The 15,993-nt window shown below is 45.3% G+C and overlaps 1 protein-coding gene across 1 annotated transcript in view; it reads left to right on the top strand.

Annotated features, from left to right (window-relative positions):
* The first annotated feature begins 1,009 nt into the window (after positions 1-1,009).
* Positions 1,010-15,993, top strand: part of DUSP10 (dual specificity phosphatase 10) — a 42,752-nt gene continuing 27,768 nt past the window's right edge. The window contains exons 1-2 of the mRNA XM_069954292.1: positions 1,010-1,245; positions 2,181-3,033. Of these exons, the coding sequence (XP_069810393.1) occupies positions 2,223-3,033 (811 nt within the window). The 5' untranslated portion in view covers positions 1,010-1,245; positions 2,181-2,222. The remainder of the gene's footprint in view (positions 1,246-2,180; positions 3,034-15,993) is intronic.

The following is a 15,993-nucleotide window of genomic DNA, read 5'->3' on the forward strand; positions in this document are numbered from 1 at the left end:
AGACTCGTCTAACCTGCTAATAATTTCCCTTTAAGGCAAGGACTGCACAAACATCACTGCACGTACATCAGGAAATCTCAACTCTTTTACATCAGTCTGGCCCTGTGTAACCTATGGAGAGGGGAGGAGGGAGATTAGTCGCCAGCAGAGAACAAAGGATTACACAGTGGGAGCTGTGTGAAAGCCGCTATTCAGAGGTCAGTGCTGACTGTCAGAGGAGAAAGCCCAGTGATGTAGCTGTAAATTAACTCTTTGTTGTCCTGTTTTGGTGCCTCATCTCCCTCCACCCCTCCCCTCTCCATAGAGAACCATGAAGACGGGGGGAAAAAGCTTCAAACTGCTTTTTCATGATAAAAATGCATTTCTCGGCTAATAAACCCAATTACAAAGTTTCTTAAAATCACCTGGACCATTGATTTCTGCAAAATATTTAAATGACAGTATTAAGTAGGACCCCTTCCCGTGGTGTGAACAGGCAGTGAGATGTCCTCAGGGAATGAACCATCACCAGAAACATGAGGGACCCTGTATTAGTCAATGGCATTTCTCAGGCTCCTTCCTTGAGTCTCAGTGTGAACGCGGCCTGACATTGTGCACTGACTAATGGATCAGATTACAGAACCCGTGAGGATGACCTCTGACCCGTAGAAACTTGCTGGGACCCTGTGTGATTCCCTATGCAGGTGATGGGCACATTGGCGGCTCATAGGATCTGATAGGACCGGAGCACCGGGCTCTCCCCACACTCATCCATCCACCGGCGACCGTCAGCCCGAGCACACACAGCGGCCGGCTCTGTCTGCCTGACGGCCGCCTCTGATTGGCTGACAATGACATCAGCCGCGCGGCTGGAACGCCCAGGAGTGAGCCAGCCCCGCCTCCTAGCCGCGCCCTCCTGCCTCCCCAGCCTATAGCGGCGCTGGGGGCGTGCCGCACTCCCACCCGCCCACCTCGCTCTCGCTAAAGTGTCAGTTATCCCCAGCCACGCCCATTTCGAATGTTTCATTACTCCGTGCTAAAAAAGAAAGTAACATTGTTGCACATCAATGGAAGCCGGCGAGCTCAATCAGCAGGAGCAGGGGCAGGCGCGGAGGCTGTAGGGGGCATGCTCAGCGCTGACAGGGGCTGCATGGACAATTCCTGCAAGTCCTTCTAAGAAGTGGTCGCCTGTTATTCCAGTGTGGCGGCTGATTCCTGCTATATTCCAGCCTGCAGGACCCCAGCATGTGACACTGCTGCAGTGAGGTGAGTACCTGTCTGCATTGTCTCTCCTGCTCCATTCAGAGCTCCAGAGCTGGACGCATCTGATATAGATGGGAGATATATAGCAGCTGCATTATTATTATTATTATTATTATTACCACTGCTGCAGGGATGCTCAGGCTTTTTAGGCTGACTTCTGACAGGGATGGCTGCCAGGATCAGGCACACTGACAGGATTCCATGGCTCAGGTGTAGATCACGTATATCCAAGTCTACGGAGTGAGGGATGATGTCTGGGCGAATGAAAAGCGTAACTTTTGGTTGAACAATAGACCCCCCCCCTCCCCCGCCCCCGGTCTGCAGTTCATTCAGCGGGATGGCATCTGATTCCGATTTTTTTCTTAGGGTACAAACACACAGCAAATACGCAGCAGATACGCAGCAGATTTGATACTGTGTTCAGTTATTTAGATCTTATCTGCTGCGTATCTGCTGCGTATCGCAGCAGTAAATACGCAGCGTATAAGCCGTGTGTGTTTGTACCCTTATAATGTCTATTCGGCTCCGTTGTCAGCTCCTCCATGTTCTAGTGCTGCAGCCTGATAGACGGACGCTGCAGCTGACGACCAGACACAGATCCGTCCGTGTTGTCTTCATGTGAAGGGTCGCCGGTCCACAGACTATATTCTTAGCAGCTCTGCATACAAAAAACCCCTTGAGTCATTGCTTATCTACTGTAGCAGGTGAAATTAACCCTGCGTAAAAAGGAAACTTCTCAATGATTCTTGTTGATGTAGCAGAGTCGAATCGGTTGAGGAAGCGCTCTGAGCCCTGTGGGTAACACGACGTGTAGTAGGTTGACCTGCAGCTCTATGGGAAAGCACAGGTCTTGTCGTCTCTCCTCTCATGACTGGCTCGGCTCTGCTACATCGCTGTAAGAATGAAGCTATCCCTGACGTGTCTCTTCTTCCTTGCAGCCTACTCCTCGTACTTGACCGGTCGGTGCTGTGAGATTCCTGATGCCTCCATCTCCTCTGGACGACACGGTTATTGTGGCGCTATCCCGACCGGTGAGACCCCAGGAGCTCCCCCTCTGCCTAGACGCCCCCTACTGTGAGCCGGCCTCCGTGAGCCGCAGCTGCGTCTCTTTCCTCAGCACAGGTGTAGTGTCGCTCACCGCTGCTAATCTGACGTATATGCCCTCTTCCAACGGCTCTGCTCGCTCGTTGGGTTGCGGATGTAGCAGTGCCAGCTGTTGCAGTGTGGCAGCGTACGAAAAAGACACTCAGAGCCAGACTATCAGCAGTACCACAATCACCAGCAGTGCCGCCGGACCCTCCACCTCCTCTTCTCCTCCCAACCCAATGGTCAATAACAATGAGATCAGCGGCGCCTTGAGTCCATCCGGCGGGGTCGGCAGCCCTGTCTCCACTACCACCACCAAACAGTTTGCCAACATCAAAATAATTTACCCCAATGACCTGGCCAAGAAGATAGCGAAATGTAGCAAGACCCACCTCCCCAACCAGGGTCCGGTCATCATTGACTGCAGACCCTTCATGGAGTACAACAAAAGCCATATCCAGGGGGCCCTTCACATCAACTGCTCCGATAAGATCAGCCGGCGGCGGCTTCAGCAGGGGAAGATCACAGTCTTGGATTTAATATCATGCAGGGAAGGTAAAGACTCCTTCAAGAGGATATTTTCCAAAGAGATCATCGTCTACGACGACAACACCAACGAGCCGAGCCGGGTCCTCCCCTCCCAGCCGCTCCACACCGTTCTAGAGTCGCTGAAGCGGGAAGGGAAGGAACCTCTGGTGCTTAAAGGTAATAGTGTAAGATCTGATACATGCTGGGAGTTGTAGTCTCACGACAAGCTGGTGGACAAAGGTTCCGTTTTATTCACACCTGGGAAAGCTGGGAGACAACCAATGAGGGCGGCCAAGCTGCTTTCCAGGAACTCTGCATGGCCCATGGGGGAGGGAAGTTCTCCCATACCTGGTGGTGTCTCCCCCCCCCCCAGCTGTGACTCCTCCACCTCCCCTGGCACAGAGGGCACATACACTGCCAGCCCCCTGTATGGGTGGAGGGGGAAGGACCACATTGTCACTGGGCAGATTTGCCATTTAGAACTTTTGGGCAAGGCTGAGTGATGGCGTCTGCAGGGGGCGCAATAGAGGCCATGAGGATCAGAACCCAGCTTTCCTGGAAACAGAACTTCTATCTATCTATCTCTCTCCTATCTATCTATCTCCTATCTATCTATCTCCTATCTGTCTATCTATCTCCTATCTATCTATCTATCTCCTATCTGTCTATCTATCTATCTATCTCCTATCTATCTATCTATCTATCTATCTATCTATCTATCTATCTATCTATCTATCTATCTCCTATCTATATCTCTCCTATCTATCTATCTCCTATCTATCTATCTATCTATCTATCTATCTATCTCCTATCTATCTATCTATCTATCTATCTATCTATCTATCTATCTATCTATCTATCAATCTATCTTCTATCTCTTTATCTACCTCCTATCTATCTCCTATCTATCTATCTATCTATCTATCTATCTATCTATCTATCTATCTATCTATCTATCTCCTATCTATCTATCTATCTATCTATCTATCTATCTCCTATCTATCTCCTATCTATCTCCTATCTATCTCCTATCTATCTATCTATCTATCTATCTATCTATCTATCTATCTATCTATCTATCTCCTATCTATCTCCTATCTATCTCCTATCTATCTCCTATCTATCTATCTATCTATCTATCTATCAATCTATCTTCTATCTCTTTATCTACCTCCTATCTATCTCCTATCTATCTATCTATCTATCTATCTATCTATCTATCTATCTATCTCCTATCTATCTATCTATCTATCTATCTATCTATCTATCTATCTCCTATCTATCTCCTATCTATCTCCTATCTATCTCCTATCTATCTATCTATCTATCTATCTATCTATCTATCTATCTCCTATCTATCTATCTCCTATCTATCTCCTATCTATCTATCTATCTATCTATCTATCTATCTATCTATCTATCTATCTATCTATCTATCTATCTCCTATCTATCTCCTATCTATCTATCTCCTATCTATCTATCTCCTATCTATCTATCTATCTATCTATCTATCTATCTATCTATCTCCTATCTATCTCCTATCTATCTATCTATCTCCTATCTATCTCCTATCTCCTATCTATCTATCTATCTCCTATCTATCTATCTATCTATCTATCTATCTATCTATCTATCTATCTATCTATCTATCTCCTATCTATCTCCTATCTATCTATCTATTATCTATCTATCTATCTATCTATCTATCTATCTATCTATCTATCTGGAATGCAATAATCCATAAGTTATCCCTCAGTATGTGTTGTGTATTGGGTGATGTGAGCTGGTGTGTATATATATATATATATATATATATATATATATATACTCTTGGACTCTATCTGCTGCCTCCGTATAACATATATTGATGAATGATGTTACCAGCAGCTCCCTTGGAGACAGAAGCGTTATAGATTATAGATTATAGGTTATTGGTTATAGTGATTTTGAACCTATTTCTTGTTGTCCTCACTGGTCGGAGCTGAGGATCTGTCACACTGACGTCACCTGTAGGCTCTTCACATCCTGTGTCCTCCCTGCACTATAGCGTATACAGTATATCCCTGACTGCTATCTGCTCGTGTATCTGCCGTATCCTCTCCATCCCTCACACCTCTCGGAGTCTTCCTTGTTTATCATTTGAAGTGATCTTTAGATCTATGGTTTATACTAGATGTGCTCATACCCGGCAAGGCATCATGGGACTTGTAGTCCCTTTCTAACAGTAAATGTTGCACCTTGACTCCCTGTTTAGAGAAAATAAAGTGACCCCTGTATGACAAGGTCATGGGTCATGGCGATCATGTGATTGTTATCCCTGAATGCATTGGGATTCCTTTAAGGCTTTGTTCACACCGTTTCTTTTGGGGTGGCCAAATAACGGCCTCGATGGCAGATTAGCAGCCGTCATTACAAAATTATGGCCGTTATTTAAACTCAAATTGCCCGCTATCCCAAAAGACGTCAGTGAAAAGGCCAAAAAAGACGGCGTGTGACCATAGTCTTAAGAAGCACTCCAGGATTTCGTTTTTTGCCTTTATCGTACACATTTACCATCACTAGTCCTACAGCGCCATCTGTTTTATGCCGGCACAGCTGCATCCATACATTTTACTACTGGAGCTGGGTCATGTGATCACCAGCCTGACCCACAGAAAATCACAGTGTTTAATGTGTCAGAGAAAGTGGTCTATCCTGGTCAGCTGACTTCCTGTGGACTACAGGATGACATCATTACCGATCAGATCCCTCCTCACCCAGCAAGGTGCTGCTATCTCTATCAGAATATAGCTGTAATAGAAGCTAAAATAGGAAAGCACAAGGCATGCACTAGACCATCGCTATTATTCTTTATTAACAGCCTATGCTGCTCTATATAAGCCAATGAACTAATAATTCCGGAGTGCTTCTTTAAGAATAAGGCTACTTGATATAGTTAGGATGGTAGTGGAGGGCTGGGGATCCATGGGTGCTCACAGACCCCACAGGGCTCTGCATCTCCACAAAGTAGAGGGTCGGCTCTGTTAGACTCACTTGGCTGATCTAATGACCTCCCCAGGGATCAGCGGCGCCAGAGGCCTCAGGTAACTGCTCCTTCCTCCTCCCTCTATAGAAATAACATAGACAAACGTGTTCTCTAATAGGGGGAACTGATGGGTGACTATGTTGTGTAGTGTCTGTGTTCAGCTTAAAGGGGGCTTCCTCTAAGCGGATCATGTGTAACTAGAGGTCTTTGACCATTGACCTTCCAGCCATATTGCCAGAGTAGGGGGTCTCTGTAGTGGGAGCCACTGCTTTACCCTCCTATCAGGGTCACCCAGTATTAAGCAGCAACACTGAGAGAATACAAGACACAGTATAGGTGCGATATATGGAGTCGAGGCCCCCATAATATTGGCAGGTGACCATCACTGGCCTGATATCTACGTTATAGTGTGGCACTATGTCTAGGTATAGAGAACACATAACCATACTGGGCCATAAAATTTGTGCCATATGGTGACCAAGTAATAATACCACTATACTGTATGTGCTGCAACAGGTGATTTATAAAAGCTCTCACTGTGTCACCGTCTAGTGGGACATGGATAAAGAACGGTAAGAGGCCGGCCAGATGTTCCTTCTATATGATGTCACGTTATCGTGGTCTTAGTGATTTAGAGGGAACTATCACTAATGGCGGTCAGTACCATTTAAGCTCCACCCCTGTAATACCTCCAAATCTAAATGACAGTACCACTTTAAGGTCCTCTTACACATTAAAGGGGTTATTCAGCGCTACCAAAACATGGACACTTCTCCCCCCTCTCTTGTCTCCAGTTCAGGTCTGGTTTGCAATTAAGCTCCATTCACTTCAATGGAACTGAGATTCAAACCTCACCCAATCTGTAGACGAGAGGTGGAAAAGTGGCCATGTTTTTGGAGCGCTGGATAACCCCTTTAATGACCAGTCAGCTGACTCCATAATGTGACTGGATAATGTGTATAGAAGCCTCGTGTTTCATAAGGGGAGAGAAGAGCCGGTCGTCTTGGGTATCTACTTCCAGATCCTTTTGTTTTTGGGGAGATAAACCATCACCAGCACAGTCTGGCAGCGTCTTACTCCCCTCCCTCTATATGAAACACCTAAACGTTTGACCCCACTGAATGTTTATGGGGTGAACCCAAGATATATTGATAAAGGTATATGGTCACAACTACTCAAGCGGGTTTCTCCTTAAAGGGAATACCCCGGATTAGAAAAACACAACATCTTTCTTTTAAAAACAGCGACATCCCTGTCCTCAGATCACTACAGTGGAACTGAACTGCAATACCACGCACAACCTGAGGACAAGAGTGGTGCTGTTTCTGGAAAAAAAAAAAAATTGCTGTGTATTTTTAATTGTGGATAACCCCTTAAGATGATGCTGCTCCATTGAAAAATGATAAAGTTTTGCAATGACTGGACAGCCACAGATTAGAGTTCCCAACCTCAAGAGCTTGCAATCGGCAAAACGAAACCTATGGGCCACAGTAGAAAGCATGTTTACCCTGTATTATATAATCCTCATTATTACTGGATGACGTCTTCTAGCTTCCTCCATTGGCTTCTTCTCCAGCTGTGTGTCAGTCTTTACTGACACTATGGAGTTCTATTCCTATAGTAGGGCAGAGAGGTGAGGGGGTAAGCATGGCTTCCTCTGCGGCTTCAGTCTGGGGGGCTCCCGGCTTCTCCCTCTCTCCAGTATAATGAATGGCTTCTGTAAGTTTATATGGTGAGTAAGAGATGGAGTGTTATTCCCACACCTGGTGTGCAGGGTGTGATCCGTCACCACCTCACCCGCTCCTGTGTCTGTGTGTACACCCATGTGTCCTCGCTGCTGTAATTATATAACCCAGGACAATAGATGATGAGATGTGACGGATCACAGCGAGCAGGAGGAGGAAGGGACTGCAGGTAATCTACATTAGTCATGGGGAAGGAAAGGACGGCTAATCACCGGGGTTACAGGAGATCTGCACTGACCAGTATACAATGACAGGTGTCATCCTCCTGTCACCACAGTGAGAAGCACATCCACATCCTATACCTAATCTCCCATACATCTCTCATAAACCACATGGTCAGGCCCGCTATACAGCCGGGATGTTGTACCGCATTCACCGGGAGGATCTGAGGGTCCTCCACCTACACGTGCTCAATAAATGATAGTCGGTCACTGTAACTTCTTCTTCATCCCCAATGCAGTATCTGTAACAGGCGCCATGTACCGTGCCATTGATAATACTGTTTATAACTGCTTCATCTGCCACCCCTATAGCTATAAGTCCTTTAAGACATGAAGATTTCTCGGCTGTTGGCGGCCACCAACATCTCCAGCACCTTTACATGACTTTATGAACAACCCATGTATCATATATATCATATATACACAGCAGTACATACTTACCTAGTGCACTGCTGCTGTGATCCGGCATCTTCTTCTCCAGCTCTCCCATCCAGTCTCTCTCTTCATTGGCTGCTAATTATTCTGGAGGGGCGGGGCCTGAAGACACAATGGCTGGACAGGAGAGTCAGAGTATAGGATGACGGGTCACAGCAGCAGTGCTCTAGGTAAGTATGTACTGCTGTGTCATATGGATATTTACAGCACAGATGAATGTATATCCTATATGTACAGTATATCTTATATACATATCTGTGCTGTCCGTTTCCTTTTATCGCCATTGGCCACACATAACCCTGTTTACACGGAGAGATGTGTGGCCGATGACTATAGATTTTAAAGCCTGCTCTAAAGACACGATCAGCCGAGGATCAGGCATTGTCCCCGTCCTCTGCTGATCGCTGTCACTTTTACACAGGCCGATTATATTGGCTGCAAGAGGGTTTCTAGCATCACACCCTGCCGATAACCGGCCCGAGTAACGGACACGTCATCTCGCCTAAGTAGCCGGCCATGGAGCTGTCCAGGGAGATATTCAGCCGCACTGCAACAGCAGAGGAAGAGTCCCGGGGTCAGATGCCTACCAGCCAGAAAGTGATGGCATATACTGTAGATAGGGAATCACTTGTTATGGCTGGAGTACCCCTTTATTGTCATCCATAACTGTATATTGATAAGTGACCCCATTACTCATGGCCTCCTGTGCCCAAATGTCTGTAAGGAAAATCAGTAGTGATGAGTGATAGATAGATAGATAGATAGATAGATAGATAGATAGATAGATAGATAGGAGATAGATAGGAGATAGATAGATAGATAGATAGATAGATAGATAGATAGATAGATAGATAGATAGATAGGAGATAGATAGGAGATAGATAGGAGATAGATAGATAGGAGATAGATAGATAGGAGATAGATAGATAGGAGATAGATAGATAGATAGATAGATAGATAGATAGGAGATAGACAGATAGATAGATAGATAGTATATAGGAGATAGATAGATAGATAGATAGATGATAGATAGATAGATAGATAGATAGATAGATAGATAGATAGATAGATAGGAGATAGATTATAGATAGGAGATAGATAGATAGATAGATAGGAGATAGATAGATAGATAGATAGATAGATAGATAGATAGATAGGAGATAGATAGATAGATAGATAGATAGATAGATAGGAGATAGATAGATAGATAGGAGATAGATAGATAGATAGATAGATAGATAGATAGATAGATAGATAGATAGATAGATAGGAGATAGATAGATAGGAGATAGATAGATAGGAGATAGATAGATAGATAGATAGATAGATAGATAGATAGGAGATAGATAGATAGATAGATGATAGATAGATAGATAGATAGATAGATAGATAGATAGATAGATAGATAGATAGATAGGAGATAGATAGATAGATAGATAGATAGATAGGAGATAGATAGATAGGAGATAGATAGGAGATAGATAGATAGATAGGAGATGTGTCTCCTCTTCCGGCCGCCATTCTCGGCTTGTCCTGTATTCCTGGGATCTGGCTCCTTCCAGTACTCTCCCGTGATGTCTATCTTTCAGCCGCCCCCGGCAGTCGCTCTGTCACAGCTGTCGCTCTGGATATTGACAGCAGAAGCCAAAGGTTATAATGTGCAATAGTATAAAGGACCCGAGATGTGGTGAGCGTCATCCTGGTCTCATAGATGGATGATGTGACCCCGGCGGGGGGGGGGGGGGGGGGGGGGGGGGGGGGGGGGGGGGGGGGGGGGGGGCACACACACACGTCTGGTCGCACTGAGATGAGATTCTGTCGGATTCATTCACCAGTATTTATTTCCCCCCATATTTCATGTTTCCTACATAATTCAATTGTCATAAAACAAAGCGAGATCTCCCGGCCGCCCCACAATCATGGTGGCCGCTGTGTAGGGTGATGAACTTCACTTGAGACCCGGCCGCTCCGGCTAAATATAACCCAGCTACTTCAGTTACAGAGCGAGAGGCGACTACATGACTGATACTGGGGCCGGTGTGTGTAGCCGCCATATACTGACACTGTGAGGGCTGGTATATGGATCTCGCAACTCCCAATAACACCAGTATACAGGGGAGAAATATCACCGCCACACCATCACTACTACCATTACCACCATACTGTTATATAGATCTCACAACTACAACTCCCAATAACACCAGTATACAAGGGAGAAATATCACCGCCACACCATCACTACTACCATTACCATCATACTGTTATATAGATCTCACAACTACAACTCCCAATAACACCAGTATACAAGGGAGAAATATCACCGCCACACCATGACCACTCCCATTACCACCATACTATTACTGGATAAAATATTATCCCCCTATATGACCCTATAACGGTAGATACCAGCTCTACACAGGCTCTAGCTACCACACAGGGGCATCTCCTGCGATCAGGTTCACTTTTCTTTTTCCTTTCCATCTGGTGTGGGCGACAACTCTTCTCTGCAGAATCTGCAAGAGAAACCTATTGGGTCCTTGTGCCAGCTCATATAGTATTATGCCCGCTCTGTGCCTCCATATAGTAGTTAGTTCTACTCTTGTCCTCTTAGGGTAGGTCCCCCATTGTATCCCCATATAGTAGTTAGTTCCCCTCTTGTCCTCTTAGAGTAGGTTCCCCTCTGTGCCCCCATATAGTAGTTAGTTCCCCTCTTGTCTTCTTAAAGTAGGTCCCCTTCTGTGCTCCCATATAGCAGTTAGTTCCACTCTTGTCCTCTTAGTGTAGCCCCCCCCTCTGTTTCCCCATATAGTAGTTAGTTCCCCGCTTGTCCTCTTAGAGAAGGTCCGTCTCTCTGCCCCCATATATACTAGAGAGGTCTCCAATGTCCTATATAGTAGTTAGGTTCCTCCCCCAAACCGCTGCCCTGGTAACTCCCCTTCTCCCCATTTAAGCACCTGCCCTGTAGTAAGTCCCTTGAGCCCTAGTAGTTAGCTGCCACCAGTAAATAGCAGCCCCCCTCCCAGGAAGGCATCGGGAGCGCTCAACGGTAATCGGCTAGGTGCAGCACCTGGCAGCCGAGTGGACCCACCCGAGCAGCAAGGGAACCCTATCACTATCCCAGATTCAGTGTGTGCTGACACCGGCCCTGTGCAAACCACAACCCAACCAGAACTACTTCATACAGAGAATGTATTGGATGGTGGACATCAGACTGGTTATAACTCCACAAGCCGCGAGCTTCCGCTTTTGTTTAATAAAAAGCTGATGAACAGTGATGTCACAGTACAGGGATAATACACACAGTGATGTCACAGTACAGGGATAATACACACAGTGATGTCACAGTACAGGGATACTGCACACAGTGATGTCACAGTACAGGGGGGATAATACACACAGTGATGTCACAGTACAGGGATAATACACACAGTGATGTCACAGTACAGGGATAATACACACAGTGATGTCACAGTACAGGGATAATACACACAGTGATGTCACAGTACAGGGATACTACACAGTGATGTCACAGTACAGGGATAATACACACAGTGATGTCACAGTACAGGGATACTACACACAGTTATGTCACAGTACAGGGGGGATAATACACACAGTGATGTCACAGTACAGGGATACTACACACAGTGATGTCACAGTACCGGGATAATACACAGTGATGTCACAGTACAGGGATAATACACACAGTGATGTCACAGTACAGGGGGATAATACACACAGTGATGTCACAGTACAGGGATAATACACAGTGATGTCACAGTACAGGGGGGATAATACACACAGTGATGTCACAGTACAGGGATAATACACACAGTGATGTCACAGTACAGGGATAATACACACAGTGATGTCACAGTACAGGGATACTACACACAGTGATGTCACAGTACCAGGATAATACACAGTGATGTCACAGTACAGGGATAATACACACAGTGATGTCACAGTACAGGGGGGATAATACACACAGTGATGTCACAGTACAGGGATAATACACACAGTGATGTCACAGTACAGGGATAATACACACAGTGATGTCACAGTACAGAGATAATGCACACAGTGATGTCACAGTACAGGGATAATACACACAGTGATGTCACAGTACAGGGGGGATAATACACACAGTGATGTCACAGTACAGGGATAATACACACAGTGATGTCACAGTACAGGGGGGATAATACACACAGTGATGTCACAGTACAGGGATAATACACAGTGATGTCACAGTACAGGGGGGATAATACACACAGTGATGTCACAGTACAGGGATAATACACACAGTGATGTCACAGTACAGGGATAATACACACAGTGATGTCACAGTACAGGGATAATGCACACAGTGATGTCACAGTACAGGGATAATACACACAGTGATGTCACAGTACAGGGGGCGTAATACACACAGTGATGTCACAGTACAGGGATAATACACAGTGATGTCACAGTACAGGGATAATACACACAGTGATGTCACAGTACAGGGGGGATAATACACACAGTGATGTCACAGAACAGGGGGGATAATACACACAGTGATGTCACAGTACAGGGGGGATAATACACACAGTGATGTCACAGTACAGGGATAATACACACAGTGATGTCACAGTACAGGGATAAAACAGTGATGTCACAGTACAGGTATAATACACACAGTGATGTCACAGTACAGGGATAATACACACAGTGATGTCACAGTACAGGGATAATACACACATTGATGTCACAGTACAGGGATAATACACACAGTGATGTCACAGTACAGGGATAATACACACAGTGATGTCACAGTACAGGGGGGATAATACACACAGTGATGTCACAGTACAGGGGGGATAATACACACAGTGATGTCACAGTACAGGGATAACACACAGTGATGTCACAGTACAGGGATAATACACACAGTGATGTCACACTACAGGGATAATACACACAGTGATGTCACAGTACAGGGGGATAATACACACAGTGATGTCACAGTACAGGGGAGATAATACACACAGTGATGTCACAGTACAGGGGGGATAATACACACAGTGATGTCACAGTACAGGGGGGATAATACACACAGTGATGTCACAGTACAGGGATAATACACACAGTGATGTCACAGTACAGGGGGGATAATACACACTGTGATGTCACAGTACAGGGGGATAATACACACAGTGATGTCACAGTACAGGGGGGATAATACACACAGTGATGTCACAGTACAGGGATAATACACACAGTGATGTCACAGTACAGGGGGGATAATACACACAGTGATGTCACAGTACAGGGGGGATAATACACACAGTGATGTCACAGTACAGGGGGGATAATACACACAGTGATGTCACAGTACAGGGGGGATAATACACACAGTGATGTCACAGTACAGGGGGATAATACACACAGTGATGTCACAGTACAGGGATAATACACACAGTGATGTCACAGTACAGGGGGATAATACACACAGTGATATCACAGTGCAGGGATAATACACAATGATGTCACAATACAGGGATAAAACACAGTGATGTCACAGTACAGGGATAATACACACAGTGATGTCACAGTACAGGGATAATACACACAGTGATGTCACAGTACAGGGGGATAATACACAGTGATGTCACAGTACAGGGATAATACACACAGTGATGTCACAGTACAGGGGGATAATACACAGTGATGTCACAGTACAGGGATAATACACACAGTGATGACACAGTACAGGGGGATAATACACACAGTGATGTCACAGTACAGGGATAATACACACAGTGATGTCACAGTACAGGGATAATACACACAGTGATGTCACAGTACAGGGGGATAATACACAGTGATGTCACAGTACAGGGATAATACACAGTGATGTCACAGTACAGGGATAATACACTGTGATGTCACAGTACAGGGATAATACACACAGTGATGTCACAGTACAGGAATAATACACACAGTGATGTCACAGTACAGGGATAATACACACAGTGATGTCACAGTACAGGGATAATACACACAGTGATGTCACAGTACAGGGGGATAATACGCACAGTGATGTCACAGTACAGAGATAATACACACAGTGATGTCACAGTACAGGGATAATACACACAGTGATGTCACAGTACAGGGGGGATAATACACACAGTGATGTCACAGTACAGGGGGGAAAATACACACAGTGATGTCACAGTACAGGGATAATACACAGTGATGTCACAGTACAGGGATAAAACACAGTGATGACACAGTACAGGGATAATACACACAGTGATGTCACAGTACAGGGATAATACACACAGTGATGTCACAGTACAGGGATAATATACACAGTGATGTCACAGTACAGGGATACTACACACAGTGATGTCACAGTACAGGGGGGATAATACACACAGTGACGTCACAGTACAGGGATATAATACACACAGTGATGTCACAGTACAGGTATAAAACACAGTGATGTCACAGTACAGGGATAATACACACAGTGATGTCACAGTACAGGGATAATACACAGTGATGTCACAGTACAGGGATAATACACACAGTGATGTCACAGTACAGGGATAATACACACAGTGATGTCACAGTACAGGGATAATACACACAGTGATGTCACAGTACAGGGGGGATAATACACAGTGATGTCACAGTACAGGGGGATAATACACACAGTGATGTCACAGTACAGGGATAATACACACAGTGATGTCACAGTACAGGGGGATAATACACACAGTGATGTCACAGTACAGGGATAATACACAGTGATGTCACAGTACAGGGATAATACACAGTGATGTCACAGTACAGGGATAATACACACAGTGATGTCACAGTACAGGGATAATACACAGTGATGTCACAGTACAGGGATAATACACAGTGATGTCACAGTACATTGGGCTCTGCTACATCTGTACACCTCCGGCAGTAATTGTAATAAATGACGAGAAGCGGCAATAAGTTTCCGTGCTGCTCGGAGCCTGACCCGGCGCTGTACACACGGCCCATGTAGCTGCGGCTGGCTGGCGTTATTTTTGGGAGATGTATTTTTGCTCCTGCGGTTCAGGGAGAATTTATCGCCGGGACAACTGATCCCCGGGTCCCGTGTTTATAAACAGTGGTTGCTATCGGGCCCGGGTCCCCCCGCCTCCCGGAGGCCGCAGCCGCCGCCACACACCCATGTTTGGTCGTAGAGCTCAGGCGGCGGATCAGACTCCGGCATCACAGCGGACAGACCGGGGGATAGGATTACACCGGGGGGGCTGCGGTATTATACGGGGTCAGCTGCGCTGTACAGAGGTTATCTGCAGAGGGGGACGCCAGTGATGTCATCAGCTATAAGGGAGAAGCAGCCGTGACGTCATCAGAGATTATTTCTCGCTTAATAAGGTGTAAGGTAGAATAAGAATATAGGAGAATATATATATAATATACCTTACTATAATGTGTAATATCCCAACCTCATCTACAGAATAATAGCACCTTATAGCCAAGATCTATTTCTATCTCCTATCTATCTATCTATCTATCTATCTATCTATCTATCTATCTATCTATCTATCTATCTATCTCCTATCTATCTATCTATCTATCTATCTATCTATCTATCTATCTATCTATCTATCTATCTCCTATCTATCTATCTATCTATCTATCTATCTATCTATC

Source organism: Dendropsophus ebraccatus, chromosome 15, assembly GCF_027789765.1.
Source record: "Dendropsophus ebraccatus isolate aDenEbr1 chromosome 15, aDenEbr1.pat, whole genome shotgun sequence".
Lineage (NCBI taxonomy): Eukaryota > Metazoa > Chordata > Amphibia > Anura > Hylidae > Dendropsophus > Dendropsophus ebraccatus.